Source organism: Stigmatopora argus, chromosome 18 (genome assembly GCF_051989625.1).
Source record: "Stigmatopora argus isolate UIUO_Sarg chromosome 18, RoL_Sarg_1.0, whole genome shotgun sequence".
NCBI classification, from domain to species: domain Eukaryota; kingdom Metazoa; phylum Chordata; class Actinopteri; order Syngnathiformes; family Syngnathidae; genus Stigmatopora; species Stigmatopora argus.
This window is the reverse complement of record NC_135404.1, coordinates 1995966-2015778: the sequence shown is the minus strand read 5'-3', so window position 1 is coordinate 2015778 and position 19813 is coordinate 1995966. Positions and strand designations below refer to the sequence as shown.

General features: G+C 41.5%; 1 protein-coding gene across 1 annotated transcript; it reads left to right on the top strand.

The window, feature by feature from the left end:
- Nucleotides 1-472: 472 nt before the first annotated feature.
- Nucleotides 473-19055, top strand: LOC144092735 (zinc finger protein 518A). The gene is made up of 3 exons (XM_077625796.1): nt 473-1233; nt 8153-8227; nt 14754-19055. Exon 3 carries the CDS (start codon nt 14812-14814, stop codon nt 18643-18645), a length of 3834 nt encoding a protein of 1277 aa, XP_077481922.1. The 5' UTR covers nt 473-1233; nt 8153-8227; nt 14754-14811; the 3' UTR covers nt 18646-19055.
- The last annotated feature ends 758 nt before the right edge of the window (nt 19056-19813 follow it).

Genomic DNA, 19813 nt, shown 5'->3' with positions numbered 1-19813 from the left:
AACAGGCTTGCTAGCTTCGCAGTTGACCGCCCTTTCTTAATTATGTCCATTTTTTTCTGGAAAAGTCCGTCTGGAAAATAGCTTTGTGAGCGAATCTGCAAAAGAATCCATTTGTTTTTGCTTCTGTCGGCCATTGTGGGTGGAGTTTGCGATCTCTGGCTGCCTATGGCTTTGGCCCGCCTACTAGCCAATCATAGTTGGTGAAAGCAATGACGTATCCCAGCCAGCAAAATGCTAATGCGTATGAAAAAGCATTGTGGGTTGCCAACTCTGATTGGTTAAAAGCAACAGTCTAGTTTAATGCAGCAGAGCCCGCAGAACTGATTGTGAAGGCTTTGAGGCAGATCTGATCTGGCAACAAATAATGGCTGAAATGTGATTGGTTAAATGCTTGAATATGAAAACACACATCTGGAAGCAGTGCAACCAGGGTTGAAAAGCAATGAAAGGAAGCTAACAGACCATTTGGAATAATAAGTATTGATGGATAAAATATAATATGATTCAGATATTTCTTAGGCCAGCAGAGAAGGCCTTGAAGGCCCTGACGGCCGGCCACTGGTTGATATTGAAAATACAAAAATAGACAGGCCACCCGATGCTGCAATGGTTCTTCCACCTGACTTTAGTGCTGTCAGCCTGTTCGATTACCCCTCGGTGGCAGAGTGATTGGTTGTCTGTCTCTCTGTGTGCCCTACGACTGACTGGCGACCAGTCTAGGGTGTAGTCTGCCTTTCATAGGTTAGGCTCCAGCAACCCCCGCTACCCCTTCGAGGATGGGCGGTATGAAAGATGAATGAATGAAAAATAGACGGCTGAAAATTGTGAATCAGCCATGATGAAATTAAGAGGAAATGGCGCACATCAGCCATGGCTTCTCCTTCCATCCTATTCATGCTCGATCCTGGTACATGGACACTCGTGGATTTAGGTTAACGACACACATCGATATATTTTCATCCAATTTCAAGTTAAAGTTTTAAGAACCGAGGAAATGCGAAGATGTCATTATACTGGGTCGACATTTTTCAAGAGATATCCATCCGCTTCCACTTGAGCTTCAAGATCATCGACGGAAGAACCCGGATGAACTGTCATGGCCGCCGTAGCTGTCGTGCCACAGAGTACTGAAAGGAAACGCAAATGTTCTCGCTGTGTTTATTTCACAGCCTAGCCGTGTCTAATTATGTTCGGTCTTGCTGGGACCGAGCCTGGAGTTTCGTCAAGTTATTGGTAAGACCATTTCAATTTGCCGTAACTTTCAACGGCTTCACTTGGGTGGTGCCTTTATTTACATGGTTTCTAACTAATCAATAAACTCCATGCATCATGCATGACTGGAATTATGCACTAAGTCAAGTCATGCAAGTTCATACTTGCTTTTTATCTTTTAATTCCACCGATGCCCTGTCCCATTAGCCTCTTAAACTTGCCAGCCAGTCACTCAGAAAGTCAACAATTTTAGATCAGACTGGCGTGAAAACGCTGTCCTGTTTTATTTATTTATTTATTATTCATTTTTATATCTGTGTTCCTACCAGTGTGTTTTCACGGTGAGAGACAACTTTTTCCTCTTGTCTCTGAATACTCACTAATTATTTTCTAAGTCAACCTTTGTGAGGAGCATTTGGGCAAAGTGGTCCTTCCAAAATTGGCCGACATTTTTTTAAACGACCATTCAAATGTTAAATAATGCATAATCAAAATACCAAAACTTAGTTTATGATTGAATTTACTTAGATATGTGACCATAGACCAAAAAAAATCTATCTTTTAAGTAGGGATGTTCCAATGCTGACTTTTTCTTCTTTAAACTTTTGATTCCATTTTTTTCTGTGATGTTTTGCTGACCATACCCATATTTTTAGACCAGTAAAAATTGTGATAAATGTTGTTGACAAATATTATATGATGCTCATTAGTTCCTAAAGAGTGCTCAGTGATTTTATTTTTTGTAGCCACAATGCAGGATAGTGATGAAAACACAAGTCATTCTGGATCTGATCTTGTGACCAAATCCGATACTCCGAAAATAGCCATATCAGATGCTAAGACTGATTGTTGGATTGCAACATCCTTCATTTTAAATATGAATGCTAATGGCTTAAAAAGAATAATACATTGGCGCCAAAATTTAGAAAATCTTATGAGAAACAAAAACTTGATGGTGATTAAGGGGCAGGCGATTTTGTAAAAAAAAAAAAAAAAGAAGGTATAAATAACCCTTTAATCATGATTCTTTTGTCGGATTGTTTATTTTAGCGTTTCCTAATTACTATGCCATGCTGCGAGAGATGGTACGGTCTGGTGCACCGCGGTAAATTATCTGCCAAGACATCATACATGGTAATATTCCAAAGTAGGCCTGGCCGGTATGACAAAAATTGTTATCACGATTAACAAAATATCAGTTGATATCGATAATCGTCACAATAACTATCACATCGGTTGCGGACTGGCGACCAAGTGGTTATTAGCACGTCGGCCTCAGAGTTCTGGGGTCGTGGGTTCGATCCCAGGTCAGTCTTCACTGTGTGGAGCTTGCATGTTCTCCCCGGCTTATGTGGGTTTCCTCTGGGTACTCAGACTATTCCTCACACATCTCCAAAACATGCTTGCTAGGCTGGTTGAACACTTTAAATTGAACCTAGGTATGAGGGGCAGGCTCTGAGATATTTCTAATTCCAATTGCTATATTCTTGGTAATGTGTAAGAACACTAGCTGAGACTCTGGAGACTGCGGTTCTAATATATGTACATTGTAGAATTCCCTTGTAATGTTACATAGTCAGAGCTGCCAACTACTCTGGAATTTCCTGAGTTTACCCGGAAAAACAACGCAAACTCCGGGACTCTGGACAACCTCCCTAAACTCCAGAAATAAAAAATAAAAAAAAACTAACTTAAATTTTTTTCGAAGCAACCATTTTGGAAAAGTACCAAATTTCCAATTTAAATGCCTCGAATTCACACCATCGCTACGGCTTCCGGATCTTACTTCCGCATTTGGTTCAACTGCACTGTAAACCGGATGAATTCGGTAACACGAGTGCAATGTGAATCATCCGAGTTACAAGTTCTGACGAATGATTCGTTAGTGTGGCAATCGATTCGGAAGCTATTGCATAGGTAGCTGCTATCGCTTTAACATTTTCGTTTTTTTCACAAGGGAAGTGTTATTAAAGCTGACTAAACCACCAGTCTTTTGTTTTGAAACAAATCCTATCATTTCCGGAGTTGTTCTAAAGCTGTGGTTCTTAACCTTGTTGGAGCTACCAAACCCCACCAGTTTCATATGCGCATTCATTGAACCCCACCAGTTTCATGTGCACATTCATCAAACCCTACTTTAGTGTGAAATAAAATGATTTTTTTTCAATTCCAAATACCGTGTTTTCTGCACTATAAGGTGCACTGCATTATAAGGCGCACCTTCAATGAATGGCATACCGTATTTTCACACCTATAGGGTGCACTTAAAAGTCTAAATAATTTCTCTAAAATGGTCGATGCGCCCAATCTGTCGGTGCGTTTTGTCTGTGCACTAAACTCAATTTTTGTATGGCCCTGACTGCTTGCGTGACTGGTTTTTCTTGCCGGCACGCTACTTATTGCGATCAACCCAGCGGACGTTCACCCTAAAAATAGCCTCCCCGCGCATTCCAAACATTACGGTAAATCCATTCAAAACATCAGGGGAGTGGCAAGGCATCAATACTTAAAGAAACAGCATATCAGAGCTATACAGAGGAAATTCCTGGCGTGAATGACAACACAACGCGGGTGTGAACGCTTGGAAAATGGACTGAAGCCATGGATCGAACACAATTTTACAGCTTTGCTAACGGATTGCTAACGGATGGTCGTTGTAGTTCGGGCAGGCAGCGTCGCACGGGTTACGTGACGATTTGGAATGAATTGTCGATGCCGATATAACAGCGAGGAAAATCAAAGGCTTGGGAGTGATGCATGTTGCGATTTACAATAAATTGTGGATGACTGGGCTCAAGTGTCGACCAAAGCTGCATTCATGTTCCCGGAATACAAAACTCTGACTGACAGCTCAGGGACAATTCCTGCCTTCCTGAAAGCTCAAACCACAGTTGAAACGGATATATCACCCCAGGCATTTACAATCCACTGGCAGATAGTGGCATATGTTGTCCAGCGCTGTCTCCCGGTCTTGGCGCATGTGTTCGCATTCTGTCATCCACTCCTCCCACGCAGTCTAGCTTTGAATTCTCTGTTGACCCCAACATCTAGCGGCTGGAGTTCTTTTGTCAGTCCATCCGGAATGACGGCGAGCACTGAATTAGTGTGCTCACCGTCATTCTGGCTTGATTGACAAAATAACTACCGTATTTTCTCGAATTAAACGCGCACTCGAAAATAACACGCAGGTAATTTTGGGCCAAAAACATCTGGAAAAACGCAGTAATCGAATATAGTGCGCACCTAAAATTTCCCGCTGACGAAAATCAGAAATCGTACCTTTTTTTCTTCGTTTCACGATTGTTTTGTTCAAAACCGGATAGAGAAATCTTCAGGTACGAGCGTGTCGAGTGTCGTGCAGTTGGTGGAGTTATGCGTTTGAATTTTAGGACAATAGATGAAAGGTTATATGGAGGGGGTTTGGTGAGGGGTATTGATTTTTAGGACAATAGATGAAGGGTTATATGAAGGGGGTTGGGTGAGGGGTATTGGTTTTTAGGACAATACTGTGAAAGTTTTAGTTGATTCTTATGTGAAAAGGGATACACAGAGTGGACAAACATATCATGTAGACATGTTATGTTGCAATACCTTTTAGACTTCCTTGAACATTGACTACATTTCAATTGACAATACCATGTTTTAATTCAAATATCTATTGTCATTCTCAAACAAGAAAAGGAACATACAAATTGAAAAAATAAATGATTTGAAGATATGCACAATGGAAAAGACTATCACATGTAACAAGGGAATGTACTGCCCCCCGCTGGACATATTTCTAAATACAAGTACGTACTACACTACAATGTAGTATTCTACTTTCCAGCTTATTAATGCAGGATTGTGATGTTTGTGAGGCTTGACGATCTTTAATATGCGTGTATTTTGAATTCAAAGTTGGAAATTGCACAATGTCCGTGCGTCAAAGTGAGTTTGACAATGCTTTTTTCGATCGAAAATTTGTAATTTATTTTAGTTATTGATTATAACACGCACCCCATCTATTGGAATTAATTATATAGCAAAAATCTGCGTGTTATATTCGAGAAAATACGGTATATATCCCATTATGCACCGCGCACTAATTCTATGGAGATAAATGGAGTCGTCGGCTGCTTACCGTAGTTGCGAGACCTGTTGCGGATCAATATTGATCCATATTTAAGGCGCACCGGATTATAAGGCGCATGGTCAGCTTTTGAAAAAATGGAAGGCTTTTTTTTAGGTGCGCCTTATAGTGCAGAAAATATGGTATATAAATTCCTCGCAGCACTGATTGGCCAAGCAATGTCACGTGATCATTTGCAGCCAGTAATGGTCAAGGAGGGCATGTTATCGTGAATAGACATGAGTCGACGTGTCTTGACTGCGGCAGAGGCTCCACCTAACCCCTGAGAGCGACTCACCGAACCCAGGTTAAGAACCACTGTTCTAAAGGAAGTAGGCGTACACAGCACTGGTAAATCTTATCAATGACTGCTCGGGTTTAGTAAAAAATGGATGGGAATTTAGATGAAACTTCCAATAATAAACCCAACACTCGCAAAAGATTATTGGTTTGTATTCGACAAACTATCCCATGTTGAAGCGGTCTCCAAAAGGACCGACATTTGCACATTGCACAACATGCATGCGTGACCCATGGTGGAATTACTGGCTGTAAAATGCACGTAGAAGGACCCAAACACAAAGATAAACTTATTTTCATTATGCTGTACTTTTTTGCAAGTTTGCAAAAACACAATTTCAAGTAATGTAAAAACATGATAACAGTTTAATTTAAATTGTCCATTATTATTTTTTTACATTTTATATCGATTTTTGCGTGAATCACATTCACTCCGGGAAAAACTCCGGGAATCGGGCTAAGGTACTCCTGAATTAGGGTCGACGGAGGTTGGCAGCTCTGCATTGTGTTCTTCATTTCATGATCATTTACATTTTACTTTCTTATGAGTAAACTCAAAGTGGTGTATACAAAACAGCCTTTTTAAAATAAATGTAAGTTGAAAAGTGTTGCGCACCTGAATGACCAATTGGGAAAACAAAAACCAACAAAGCAACGATGGGGGATGTTTGAACTACCGTATTTGGCGCACCACATTTAAAGGTGCAGTGTCAGTAACAAGTGCTATTTCTGTATTTGACACACACGGGACACACCGCATTTAAAGGCGCAGCCAGGCATGGCAGAACATACACCAGCTTAAACATACGGACACGCGCTAAAAACACGTTTTTAAAAAGACAACGGAAGCAAAACTGAGTTCGGTTGTACTTTATTTAGCCATTTTCAATGTACTCACGTCCTCATCACCCACAAATCAATCAAAGTCCTAATTTTCTGTGTCCAAATTGAACAATTGTCCAAATGAGTCATCGAAAATGCCGGGTTCCCTCTCTTCGTTGTCAGCGTCAATGTCATTGCCATGTGGCTCCACAAAAATGATGCCGGCTTTGGCAAAAGCTCGAACAACCTTGCAAGCAGACACGTTTGTCCAGGCGACCACAATCCATTTGCAAATAGTAGCTAGCGTAACTAGCCTGGCGCTGCCTGCCACCCTTCGTAAAGCTGTGTTGATGCCGATATCCAGCGGTTTTCAAGCATCTGTTTTTAGTGCCTTTAACAACAGTTTAAGCAGACACGTTTGTCCAAGCGGCCAAAATCCATTCGCAAATAGTGGCGTAACTAGCCCGGCGCTTTAGTTAAGCCTCCGGGAATGAGGGCAAGCTCCGAGTTCTTTTTCGTGACTTTGTTTTTCACCGCTGTTTCGGGGGGCCTTAGAAACCAAACCGAAATTGTTTTGCAATAAACACATGCCCACACTATATGGGTACCTTGTAGGGGCGTGCCAGCTGGCCAGTATATCTGTCGACCTTTAGTGGGTACTGATAATTAATTAAAGCCACATTGGGAACAGTGAATGTAAATGGTGTCTGGTGAGGGAGATTCGATTAGATTGATTAGATTAGAACTTTATTTCATCCTGTATTCGGGAAATTTCCTTGGTTGCAGTAGCAAGACAGACACAGAAAACATTGTAGACCTAGGTAAAAAAAAACTGGAGCCACAAACAGGAAGTCCACAAAGTGGGGACCTTCTGCAGACTGAGGTTAAATATGCAGAATCACTCTTTCAAGCTGATCCGCAATGTCCCTCAGTAGTCTGGAGGTGACCATCTTCCTTGCCTAGATCCTCCTAAGATGTCCTATCACCTGATCAGAAGCAGTGCAGAGGCCGGTGAGGGGCTTCAGAGCATACAAGCATACAACTCTCCCGTTGCAGCCCGGCAAGCACCGACAGCTCCTTCATCTGACCGGGGAGAGATCTCACGCTCCCATAACAATGATGGAATGCTCGGTCTGGAGAGCCGCCTCTTCTCCCGGCACTGGCACTATCGTCCTCTGCTCACAGTTGATCCCGCATGTATGACAGTGGAGGCACGGCTGAACGGCTCCAAAGACGTCTAGGACTAGCACAAAGAAACCAAGCCACACAACGAGTGGGGTCGAGTTGCAAAGGTCGTAAAACAACAAAGCAAAAAGCACAAAGTACTAAGCATCACACTAGCAAGGGGAAATTTGGCAATTGGAAGGTCACACCATGTGAAAATCCCTCACCTGTAGTCCGAAATATCCGCAATAACACACAGACAGCCACAGTGTCCATTGATGCATATGTGATTGGCTACATTTTAAAAAATGCACAGGAATATTGAATGTCACGGGAAAGTTCATAGCAAAAGACATGCATCATATTAGCCTGTTAAAATGCTCATATAAACTCCACTAGACTAAACCGTTGGGTTTAAAGCAATGGGAAACAATAGTGGATGAATATTTTGAAAATTAGTGTAACAAAATAATCACCAGATGTTGTCAATAAACAGCCTTGTCACAGTTAACTAAAAATATTTCTTCCACTATTTTCTTGCAGATATTCTGGTTGAACTCTATCTACCCTTTGGTTCAGAGTATCCAATGTTGATGGTTCCTCTCCTGCTTGTTTCAGGTAGTATGAGTGTGTAAGTCATAGCGAGTAAACAACCAAAACTAAACCGTCCTTTGTGAGGGTTTTCTAGAAAGCAGATAATTTAAGAAGTTCATTAAAATGATTCCGAGATTGTGGCCGAATGATTCAGAGAAAAAAAAACATCTTTTTGATTTTTTTCTGGAGGGTACCATATTTACTCGCATATAAGCCGCACCCTGAAAGTTGCCTTGAATTTTTTTTAATTTTACAAGTTCTCGCATATAAGCCGCCTCTGATTCCCAATTTTCACCTCCATATTCATGGTTTTAATAGGGAGTACAAATGTGTTACATTGAAGGGAAAATCTTAAGAAAAATAATTACGTGGTATTTCTGAGATGCTGTATGAATCAAAAGCACATTATTAGGCTCAATATCATAAGAAAGTTGATATGCCTGTCTTTGTAAATGCAAAATATCAAATTATTCAATTAGAAAGAAGGAATAAGTCTATCTTGATGAGAACCTGATGCTTTCTAATAACAGAAATTACAATTTTCTTACCAGAAGTTTAAGATCTTGTGGCAGCCATATTGCTTCCAATGTCAAAATATCTCAATTCATTCGATGGTGCATATTGGATTGGATAACTTTATTCATCCCGTATTCGGGAAATTTCATTGTGACAGTAGCAAGAAAAGGCATAGTTATAAGTTAGACAGTACAGTCGCAAAGGCCGCACAACAACAAAGCAAAAGCAAAAAGTACAAAGCAAATCAAACTAAATGGAAACTGGAAAATGGAAACAAAAACTGGAACCACACACAGGAAGTCTTCCACAAGATGGGGAACTTCTGCAGACTGTGACCGAGGAAGAGAATAGGCAGAGTCACTCTTCCAACCTTATCCGCACAGTTCCTCAGTAGTCTGAAGCTGAAGACAACAGTAGCAGAGTAGGGCACCTCGACCCCGTTGCTGGTAAGCGCCGACAGCTCTTCCATCTTATCCCACGATGGAATGGTTGGTCAGAAGCGTTGCCTCTTCTCCCGGTACTTTTGTCCAACTCCGAATCCCCGTCGGCACCGAGATGTTGCTCCTTCCGTTGCATATTGTAACAGCTAGTCCCATGTGTGTGACAGCGTAGGCATGGCTGAGTGGTTCCAAAAAAGAAGTAGCCGAAAGAAGACAGGCTAACAAAACAAGGAAAGTTGTAAAAACATTAAAGTATAAAGTACAAAGTAAAGTAAAAAGGAATGTATTAAGAAATTTTAAAATGTAATTTAAAAAAAGATAGAAGGGCTGTAAATCACAAAAAACAAATAAGAGTGGACAGAGCTACTTCCGCTGGCTCCCGCATGAACGGCGCCATCTTGGATGCATATTACTCCAATAGTTGTCACTTTCGAAAAATAAATAAAACGGAAAAAAAATCTAAGTGGAATTTTGTTTTATTTCAATATCAAGGCTAATCCCGTCTGGCCAGTCAGAGCACGTTTAACTAGGTTTAGACGGCAGCGCCCTAGGTAAGATGGCTGCCCCGGGACTTGCGTAAGATAGCCGTGCCCCGAGCGAGCAGTGATGGGAACGTGAGTTTTTTTTCATGTTTTATGCAAGATACGTACGTTTTTCTTTCTTGAATTTCATTCATAGGCGTCAAAATATTTTTTTGGTGCGTTTTATCCGTTTATCTTTTCTGTGTTTTGAAATAAAGGACCGTATCGGCCGCATTCGTGACGCCAGGCCGCCATTGCGTCATGACGTCATCGTGCCATGGCGGCGTTAACTTGCAGTTTCATGCGTGTTGTGTTTTTATGGGCATATAAGCCATACCCTCATTTCAGTCATCATTTTTTTTACCAACATAAGCGGCTTATATGCAAGTAAATACGGTGTGCCTGCGCGCGTGCGTGCACTGTAATAGCTCAACATACTAGTTCCCCGCCATACGAGCAAGTTGAGATACGAGTAAAATTTCGAGCAAATATTTATCTTGAGATGCGAGACAAATTTTGATATACGAGCATAAAGCGGACGCGAGAGGCTGCTCATAAGATTATTATGAGCACTTTCTTCCTCAACTCTATCAAATCAAACCAAAAGCCTTTATTGTCATCATACACAGCTGCAAATAACACAATTGGTGGTGCTACTCCACAAAATGTGTTTTCCCAGTAAAAACATAAATAAGCAAAAGTAAATTCTAAAATATTGCACAATCTAAGATGTTGCACATTGTTATTGCACAGAAAGGATTGTGTGTCGTGCTAATGCAGGTTCAGAGTTCTGATGGCTGTGGGGGGAAAAACTGTACCTTAGTCTATTTGTCCGTGCTTTGTGAGACCTGTAGCGCCTGCCAGAGGGCAGCAGCTGGATCAGGTTGTGACCAGGGTGGTATGGGTCCCTAACCATGTTCTGCTGAGGTAGCGAGGGCTGACAATGTCATCCAGTGAGGGCAGAGAGCAGCCGATGATCTTCTGGGCGGTTTTGATCACTCTGCATGGCTTTTCTGTCTGCTGCCGTGCTTCCAGCGTACCACCCTGTAATGCACCATGCCAGGAGGCTCCCCACAGTGGCTCTAAAAAAGGAATTTGAAAGACTGGACCCTGTCCACACATACTCCATTTATTACGAGTGGGGCCAGATTTGTGCTGCGTTTGCGAAAGTCCAGGATTATTTCTTTAGTTTTCGTGGTGTTTAGTGTGAGATTGTTCACCAAACACCACGAAGACAGTTGTTGACCTCATCTCTGTAGGCAGACTCATCCCCCCTGAGATGAGTCCGACCACAGTGGCGTCATCGGCAAATTTGATGGAGTTAGAGTGGTGGGTCGGTGTACATTCGTATGTGTACAGGGAGTATAGAAGAGGACTCAGTACACAGCCTTGAGGGGAGTCAGTGCTTAGTGCAATGGAGGAAGAGAGGTGCGGACCAAGTCTAACAGTTTGTGGACGGTTGGTTAAGAAGTTCTTAATCCAGTAGCAGATGGAAGAGAATAGTCCAAGGTGGGAGAGTTTGTCAGCCAGAATGTCCGGTGTTATAGTGTTGAAGGCTGAGCTAAAGTCAATGGAAAGCATCCTCACATAGTTCCCATGGTTATCCAGGTGGCTCAGTGCTGTGTGAAGAGCTACGGCGATGGCGTCCTCAGTGGACCTGTTTGCTCTATAAGCAAACTGGTGCGGGTCAACTGAGGGAGGGATTGTATCCCTGATGTGGCGGGCGAGCAACTTTTCAAAGCACTTCATGATCACAGGCGTAATCATTCAGGCTGTCAATGGTTGGCTTTTTAGGGACAGGGATAATGGTGGCAGATTTCAGGCAGGATGGGATGATGGATTGTTGCAGGGAACAATAGAAAATTGTTGTGTAAACCCCAGTCAGCACCTTCCCAAGTACTCTGTCAGGGCCAGCAGCCTTCCTGGTGTTCACAGTCCGCAGTACCTGTCTCACTTCATGTTCCTGAATCTTCAGTGTACTGCTGCAGGGTGGTGAATGTGTTGAGACTGAATTTGATTTGTCAGTCTCAAAGCGGGCAAAGAAACGGTTCAGTTCCTCTTCTCGTGAACCATCTGCGTTAACAGACACATTATTGTCCTTGTAATTGGTAATGTGTCGTATTCCCTGCCACATCTTCTTTGGGTTATTTTCTGTGAAATTCTCCTAAATTTTCCTAGTATATGCTGCCTTTGCCTTTTAAATGCCTATCTTCAGGTCTGCTCTGGCAGCGTTGTATTGTAACTTGTCCCCTGACCTGAAGGCGGTGTTATGGCATTTGATGAGTGCCTGTGTCTCACTGGCCATCCAGGGTTTTTGGTTATGAAAACCCGGATACGTTTATTAACAGTGACAGGGTCCGTACAGTTTTGGATATAGGAAAGTTGTTTTCTTCCTCCCCGCAACTCCCTGTTATAATGTCTCTATGAGCACTGGGTGGAGTGTTGCATTTTCTCAGTGTTTTTCCCCACCCTTAATCAGTGCAGAACGGCGGAGCTTGGTCGTTAATACAAGAGGAGAATACTACTTCTCGTTGGCAAGTGGTCGTGCGGCATCCTATTGTGAGGACATTTGTCTGCATAATTTTGTGAATATTTTGAAGGGAAGACAAAAGCAAACAACCCTTGATAGGTTCCTTTTAGCTGCAGAGTGGAGGTGGGGCAAATAGACCCAACCCGGGAGAAGAAAGGTATAAAAATATTAGAAACAAAATTAGAATTAAGTTCACTGTAAGGTTAGATAAAAAAAATAAACTTTCATTTGAGATACGAGTAAATCGACATACATGCATTAATCCGGGGGTGGGGTGAGTGTGCGAATCCGGCGCTGAATAGCATGTACACACACGCCAATAGATCTGCCGGGAGCGAGCAATATTCTGATATTAATGCTCTTACATTGTCAATGCAATTACAAACTTCCTCTTTCTCTCATGATGATCATTTTGAGAGTGAGCGATAACCTGGTTGATCGCTTCCAACAGTAAACTCTCTGCTCTGCCGGGAGCGAGCGAGCGAATCCGGCGCTGAATAGCATGTACACACACGGCAATAGATTTGCCGGGAGCGAGCAATATTTTGATATTAATGCTCTTACATTATCAATGCAATTACAAACTCACTCTTTCTCTCATTATGATAATTTTGAGAGCAAGAGACTACCTGGTTGATCGCTTTCAACAGTAAACTCTCTGCTCTGCCGGCAGCGAGTGAGCGAATCCGGCGCTGAATAGCATGTACACACACGCCAATAGATCTGCCGGGAGCGAGCGATATTTTGACATTAATGCTCTTACATTGTCAATGCAATTACAAACTCACTCTTTCTCTGGTTGCTCGCTTTCAACCGTAAACTCTCTGTCTCTCTACCTCTCATAAGAGGGAGCGAACCCGGCAAACAAACGTCCGGTCGACGGCCCGTCCGTTCTACGAAACGTCCGGTCGACCAAACGTCCGGTCGCCGGCCCGTCCGTTCTACGAAACGTCCGGTCGACCAAACGTCCGGGGACCAATTGTCTTTCGACGAAACGTCTGGTCACGCCTCGACATAAAAGTGCCCCGACATGTGAGGAATTTGACATACGAGTAAAATTCCGAGCAAATATTTACCTTGAGATACGAGACAAATTTAGAGATACGAGCATTTCAGACAGCCATTTGGCCAGGCCACGAGAGGCTACTTTATGATTTCACTGCACTGTCTCTCTTGCCGTATCTCCCTCGTGCAAAGATCTCTACGAGCACTGGGCGGAGCGTTGCATTTTTTTGCATCCGTTTTTTTACATTAGTCAGTGCAGAATTAAGATAAAAACAATGGATCCAAAGCAAGCCGGTGCAATGAAGGGTAGTGCAAAGAAAAGGCGTTTGATGACAACCGATGTCAAGGACGAAATTATCGAAAAACGAGTAGTGTACGCGTGACTGAGCTGGCTCGCCAATGCTGCTGGAGAAGCAGGAAGTTCGCCCCGAAAGCCGCGGTGGAATACATTAACCTCTTTGACTTGGTTATTGCACAAGAAGGTTAAATCTTATTGTAACGTAACATTAAAACCTTTTTAAGTGTGTATGTATAGGAATCTAAGTTATTTTAAGTTAAATTTAAAGTTTATGTCACGCATGAGCGCATCCGTCAAGTGCCTCTCTCTCTCTCACTCACCCTCTCTCTCACCCTCTCTCTCTCTCACCCTCTCTCTCTCTCACCCTCTCTCTCTCTCTCACCCTCTCACCATCTCTCTCTCTCACCCTCTCACCATCTCTCTCTCTCTCACCCTCTCACCATCTCTCTCTCTCTCACCCTCTCACCATCTCTCTCTCTCTCACCCTCTCACCATCTCTCTCTCTCACCCTCTCACCATCTCTCTCTCTCACCCTCTCACCATCTCTCTCTCTCACCCTCTCTCACCATCTCTCTCTCTCACCCTCTCTCACCCTCTCCCTCTCTCACCCTCTCACCCTCTCCCTCTCTCACCCTCTCACCCTCTCTCTCTCTCACCCTCTCACCCTCTCATCAGCAAACTCCCCGTTGTATTGAATAATGTCTCATTTTATTATTAAACCTCATAACCACTAGTAGATGGGGAATTACAACAAATAAAAACTTTCCCATTGTAATTTCCTGTTTTTTGGTGTTTTTTCAGAGGGTGGGAACAAATTAATTTGTACTTAGTTCTTTCCTATGGGAAACGTTGATTTGAGATGCGAGTAAATCGATATACGAGCTCAGTCCCGGAACATATCTAAAGTTACCACTGTATTTGGCTCGTCCACCAATTCAGGGTGTCACCCGCTGGGATAGGCTCCAGGTCGCCCTTGTGAGCAGTACTAATAATAAATGAATGAAAAGTAGAGGTACCACTGTATTTGATTGTAACCTTTTCTTTTCTTTAGTAGTCATCAAAATAGCCACCTCTCACCCATAAAGAACAATTAACTAATTTGCAATGCTGCTTTACCTCATATGATTAATTAACGTAAAAAATGTTGCGTTCTAATTTGCATGATGGGAATGTTGTGTAAGGCTCTACATGTGACAAACATAATTTATTAGAATTTAAAAAAAACTCTCTTGCCCTCCAGATTCACGACTACGGACGAAGACTTAAGTACCTCACTGTTCCGCCCCAAAATTTACAACATGTCGTCTGTAGATGATGTGAAAGACTCTCCACATTTGAAAGAAAAGGCACGCCGTCGTCCAGGCAACCAAAGCAGATCACCTGTTATACAACATGGTTTCACACGGAGAGCTCATTGTAAAATGCAGCAAGGGGCTGTTTTTTCTGGAAACATATTAAGTTTTGGTTGCTCTGTATGTAAGGATGACTCAACATACAGTCCTAATGATCTTCTTAAACATTTTCATGGATCTCACAGAGGAATTTTGCCAACTTATCCATGTGATCTTTGTGGATTTTTTACAAATGAATTTGCAGCTCTTCAACGTCATCGAATTGAACACAAAAATACTTTAGTCACTTGTGAACTTTGCTGCGATGGAATTCAATATTCTCTGCTTTTGCTTACGAGACATTACATCATGCGACACAGTCTCAATGGAAAGTTTCACTGTGACTGGTGTGAGTTTATGACTGTGGATGCAGGCACATTTGTACAACACATTCATTACCATAATGAGAGTCCTTGGAAATGTACCCAATGTCACCATGTCAGCTTGAATGAAGTGGATCATCAAAAACATCTAAAAGTGCACACACTTTTACATTTCATTTGTCAAATCTGTGGTTATTGTGCGACAACCATGAAGCACCTTAAAAGACATAGCATTTGTCACAAGGAAGACAAGCTTCCACATAACCAACAAGTCCATACAAATGCATGGAAAACTTTAGAACATGGAGCTATAGCTGCAAATTCCTCACAAAGTTGTCAAAATATACTTAAGAATATATGTGAGCAGCAAGAAGCAAAAACAGTACCAACATTATTTGGTATACCTGGGGTCCCACCAAACCAAAATGGTCAAATAAAACCGGAGATGTGTTTAGAGCAGCCCAGTGAAAATGTTGATGGGACAACAGTAAAAAGGGACCATGACAATTGGAACTCTTTGACTTTAGAACAACCCTCACCTTTAATGTTACTGGACAATGATGGCTATAGCCCCAAAACCAATCATAATGCATTGACGGTTCTTATGGTTAAGAATAAAATATCCATTCCCCCAAATTGTACAACTAAAGTGATGGGATTTAAAGTGGTTGATGGAAAAAAACATCTAGTTCTGAAAGTAATACCAGTTGCAAAGCAAAACATGTGCTCTCACGACAATTCATCAGTGTGTATTTTAGACTCATGTGCTACCAGTTCTGAATATTTCAAAAATAATGACCTTGATGAAAACCAAGATCAATCTTCTGGTAAAAGCGCCACGTCACATTGTTTTGCTGCTCAACCAGGAAGTGGTTCTTGTCTACCGACAGAAGATATTATGGCTGTTAAAGTCAAGATTGAAGAGGAAGAAACATCTGTTTTCACTCTCGAGTCTCCTCTTCATTGTGGTGGTTTTGGGGCAAAATATGGTTACTCTGTAAATGGTTCTTTAACTTCCACTGCAGATACATTATTTTCAGAGACAAATGTTGGTTCTCCCAATGACAGTCGAAATTCTCCAAGTCAAACAGCTTGCACTAAATTTGATTTCAATAGCAAATCAACCTGGGAAAAATCTGAAAGTGTTTCAAAAATTGGAGATAATCTGTCAAATGTTGGGGTTGCTTCATTCACTGTTTTATCAGAGGCATTGCAAACAAAATCAACCAGCAAAACCAAAATGGACAATTACAAAGAAGTAAATGAGCGGGCGATAATCAACATCAGAAGAGGTTTGATGACAAGAAATGTTGACCACCTTATCCAAAGCACCCCAGAAACTACACACAGTGCAATAGCTGGTATTAGATACATAAGTGATTTCCAACATTGTCAGAAACATTTTGAAAATTTGGCTCTTTCAGCAGAGTTGGACTCACCTGCTTCATATGGAGAAATTGACTTGAGAGGACAAAGTTCTTTAAACCACAAATTATTCAGTTTTCACAATTATTCCAAGGATGCATTTGATATTTCACCCAGAGTGGTTGATGAAAGTGATGTTATGACTGGAATTAATGCACCCAAAGAAATGAATCACATATCTAATTTTGGTCTTGCATCATCTGAGTCTTCAACACCTTTAGAAGAGAGGGAATGTTCTGATATAGATGATGGAAATGCAGACTCTGTTCTCAAAGATTTTAATGTTGTAAAAGTTGAGGAGGACCTCATTCCTATATGTAATAACTTAACTGATAAGAAAAGTACTTTGTCTTCTCTGGGCAGTTTTGTGGCACGACACTCGGATGCAATTATTACACAACTTCATAAGGAAAGAACTGAATCGTCACGTGATGACGATGATGCATCCTCTCAACAAACAAAGTCTATTGCACAGTATCTTAAATTTCAAGATGAAAAACAGAATAACAGAAAAACGTTTGCCCTGCCAATGCAAATCAAGGCCACTCCAAGTTTTCAACTAATTAATAATTGTATAAATCCTCAAATAAATGTCTCTTACATGAAGTCTAGATTTGAAACCAAAATTAATCCTACTGATATGTCAGTTCTTTCAAACGAATTAAAGACAACTACAAAAGGAAAGCAAATATTTAGTGGTAAAATGACAACACTTGTTTCTTCACTGCAAACTAGTGCTTCTCCACACTTCCTGATCAATAGCCCCAAATTAAAAGGATCTCTTATTTCAAGTACATCACTTAATAATTCCATATACAAAATTTCTAACACACAGCGGGCATGCTACTTGGTCCGTAGGTCAATTCCATTAGTTCATGGGCACAGCAGCTCTGGAAACATGCAGGCTGGTGCAAAACTGCAACTCAACCCGAAAACTGTTCTATCCTTGCCTGTGAACTCTGTTGACAAATCTCGTAAATTGCAGACTGGTCGCCAAACATTTTTGCTCCGCTATATTTCTCCACCCAAGTCGGGAGTACTTTTTAATGATCAAGAAATAAAACCCATCCCCCAGTCTTGCCATACCAGGGAAAAAAGGGGAAACAAAGTTGTATATAAAATTGTCAGCCCTGCAATGAGCCTGCTTCAAAGTGGCTCACCCTTCTCAAATGCACAACCTTCCGTTTCACCGGGAACCCAGTGTTTTCTTATCTCTTCAAACAAAAATGCCAAATTATCCAACAACCTGAAAATGATCATTACCCAGCCTGATCCAGCACAAAATGCCATTGAATCAATGCCTTTGTTGATCAAACCAAGCAATGTAGATAAGCCACAGCTGGCCCCAAGGCCTATTCGACTTCGAAGTCAAAGAAAGCTGTGCAAAAAAATACTGTTTGATGAGCTGACAACAACAGTGCATAAATCAAGAAGACTCTCAAACAAAATGCAGACTGAAAAATACAAATCTATGTTTTGGAATCCAGTATCAAAAGACATTGAAAGAACACTTAGACTTGCCCCATACAACTGTCTACAGCAAATTAAATGCCCCCGGCGAAACCAACCTGTGGTTGTGTTAAATCATCCAGATGCTGATATCCCTGAAGTGACTAGTATTATGAAAATAATTCATCAACACAAGGGAACTGTTGCTAAAGTGTCACTGTCGCAGAAAACAATTAAAGCACTCGCTGAGCTTGGCACCCTCAGAGGGGAGTTCATGACTGAAGATGCATTGCTACAAAGCAACGCACCAAGACCACGAGCTGTTCAAAGTTCAGTCCAAGAGCGTTTCCTTCTCAAACTGAAGCTCAGGAAAAAAAGCAAAAAAAAGTATGAAGTTGTAGAACCATTATCAAGCAGTAGACTAAAGACTGCAATGTTTGACTGCTGGTTCTGTGGTCGTCTATTCAGCAACCAAGAACAGTGGATTGGCCATGGCCAGCGACATCTGATGGAGGCAACTAGAGACTGGAATAAACTATTTTAAAAGTTTTATATAGGTGATCAGAGAGCGATATATGTACATTGTGTGACCTTTCTCTGTTAATACAAAATGCTTTGTAGGGGATTTTTTGGGGGAAAATTAAAACAAGGTGTAATCATCTATCATACATTGTTTTTTGAACTGTGAACATGATTTGTTGTAATTCACCAAGATGACAAAGCACAAAATCTGGTGACTTAAAAGTGTGAAACAAATTTTTACGTCGGCTTTTTAGGTTTTGTTCAAATTTTAAACAGCCCAATATTGAATAAGTTTTTGTTTTTTCGCGTGTTTCAAGTTGTGTGTTTTATTTCATCCAGCATGGTCTCATGATGTTTGTATAAGAAACCGTTTTATGCTTATAATGGAAGTGTTTTTTTTGTAAGTTCATTAAAATTACTGTAAAATTTTGACCAGGGCCCAATTTTATCCAACAGATGAAATCTTGCAAAATCACCATTATGCTACTTGTAAGGTGGTCAAGCAAGTACTGCTAAGTTGTTTAGTATGTTATAATTGGTAGAGAACATAATTAATCCTAAGAACATTTATATTAACAGTAACAGGGAAAATGCATGAAAAATTAGAAATCTTTCAATTCCTGCCGGGACTGGATTAACCATTTTATATTCATCCGGTACTGGGGTATTGGGGAAGTCCAATTGAATCCATACATGTGGGATCATTCAGCTCAAATTCATGAAGGATGTTTTGCTTTTCTCTAGTTTTTGACACAGTCTATTTCAGAATGATGAAAGATAGTTACTGGAATTATGTAGTAAGTGGCAATAGTGCATTGTCCTTCGCAAGACTTCAGGGCTACAAATGAAAACAATGACAGCATGTGGGATAATTGATAATTACTGTGTTAGGCCACATTGTTACATCAACATTGAGTACAACGAGGAAAAAAAAAAGAGAAACAACATGAGCATGAGGAACTCCTGGGGAGATCAGTGTTATTTTTACGGATTCATGTGATTACCCTGGAGGAGGAGAACGATGGCGAATGCCTAGCAGCTGGATCTACACCCATGGGACCTGGCCGGGCACAGCCCAAAGAGACGAAGTGGGTTGCCCTTCACATGGGCTCACCACTTGTGAGAGCTGCCAAAGAGGTCACCTGTGACGACAGTTGGGCCGCAGCCAAAGGACAGACCCTTGGCGGTCT

Bases quoted from the DNA above. Each gene is read 5' to 3' on its own strand.
- LOC144092735 (XM_077625796.1), top strand. From the start codon at position 14,812: ATGTCGTCTGTAGATGATGTGAAAGACTCTCCACATTTGAAAGAAAAG.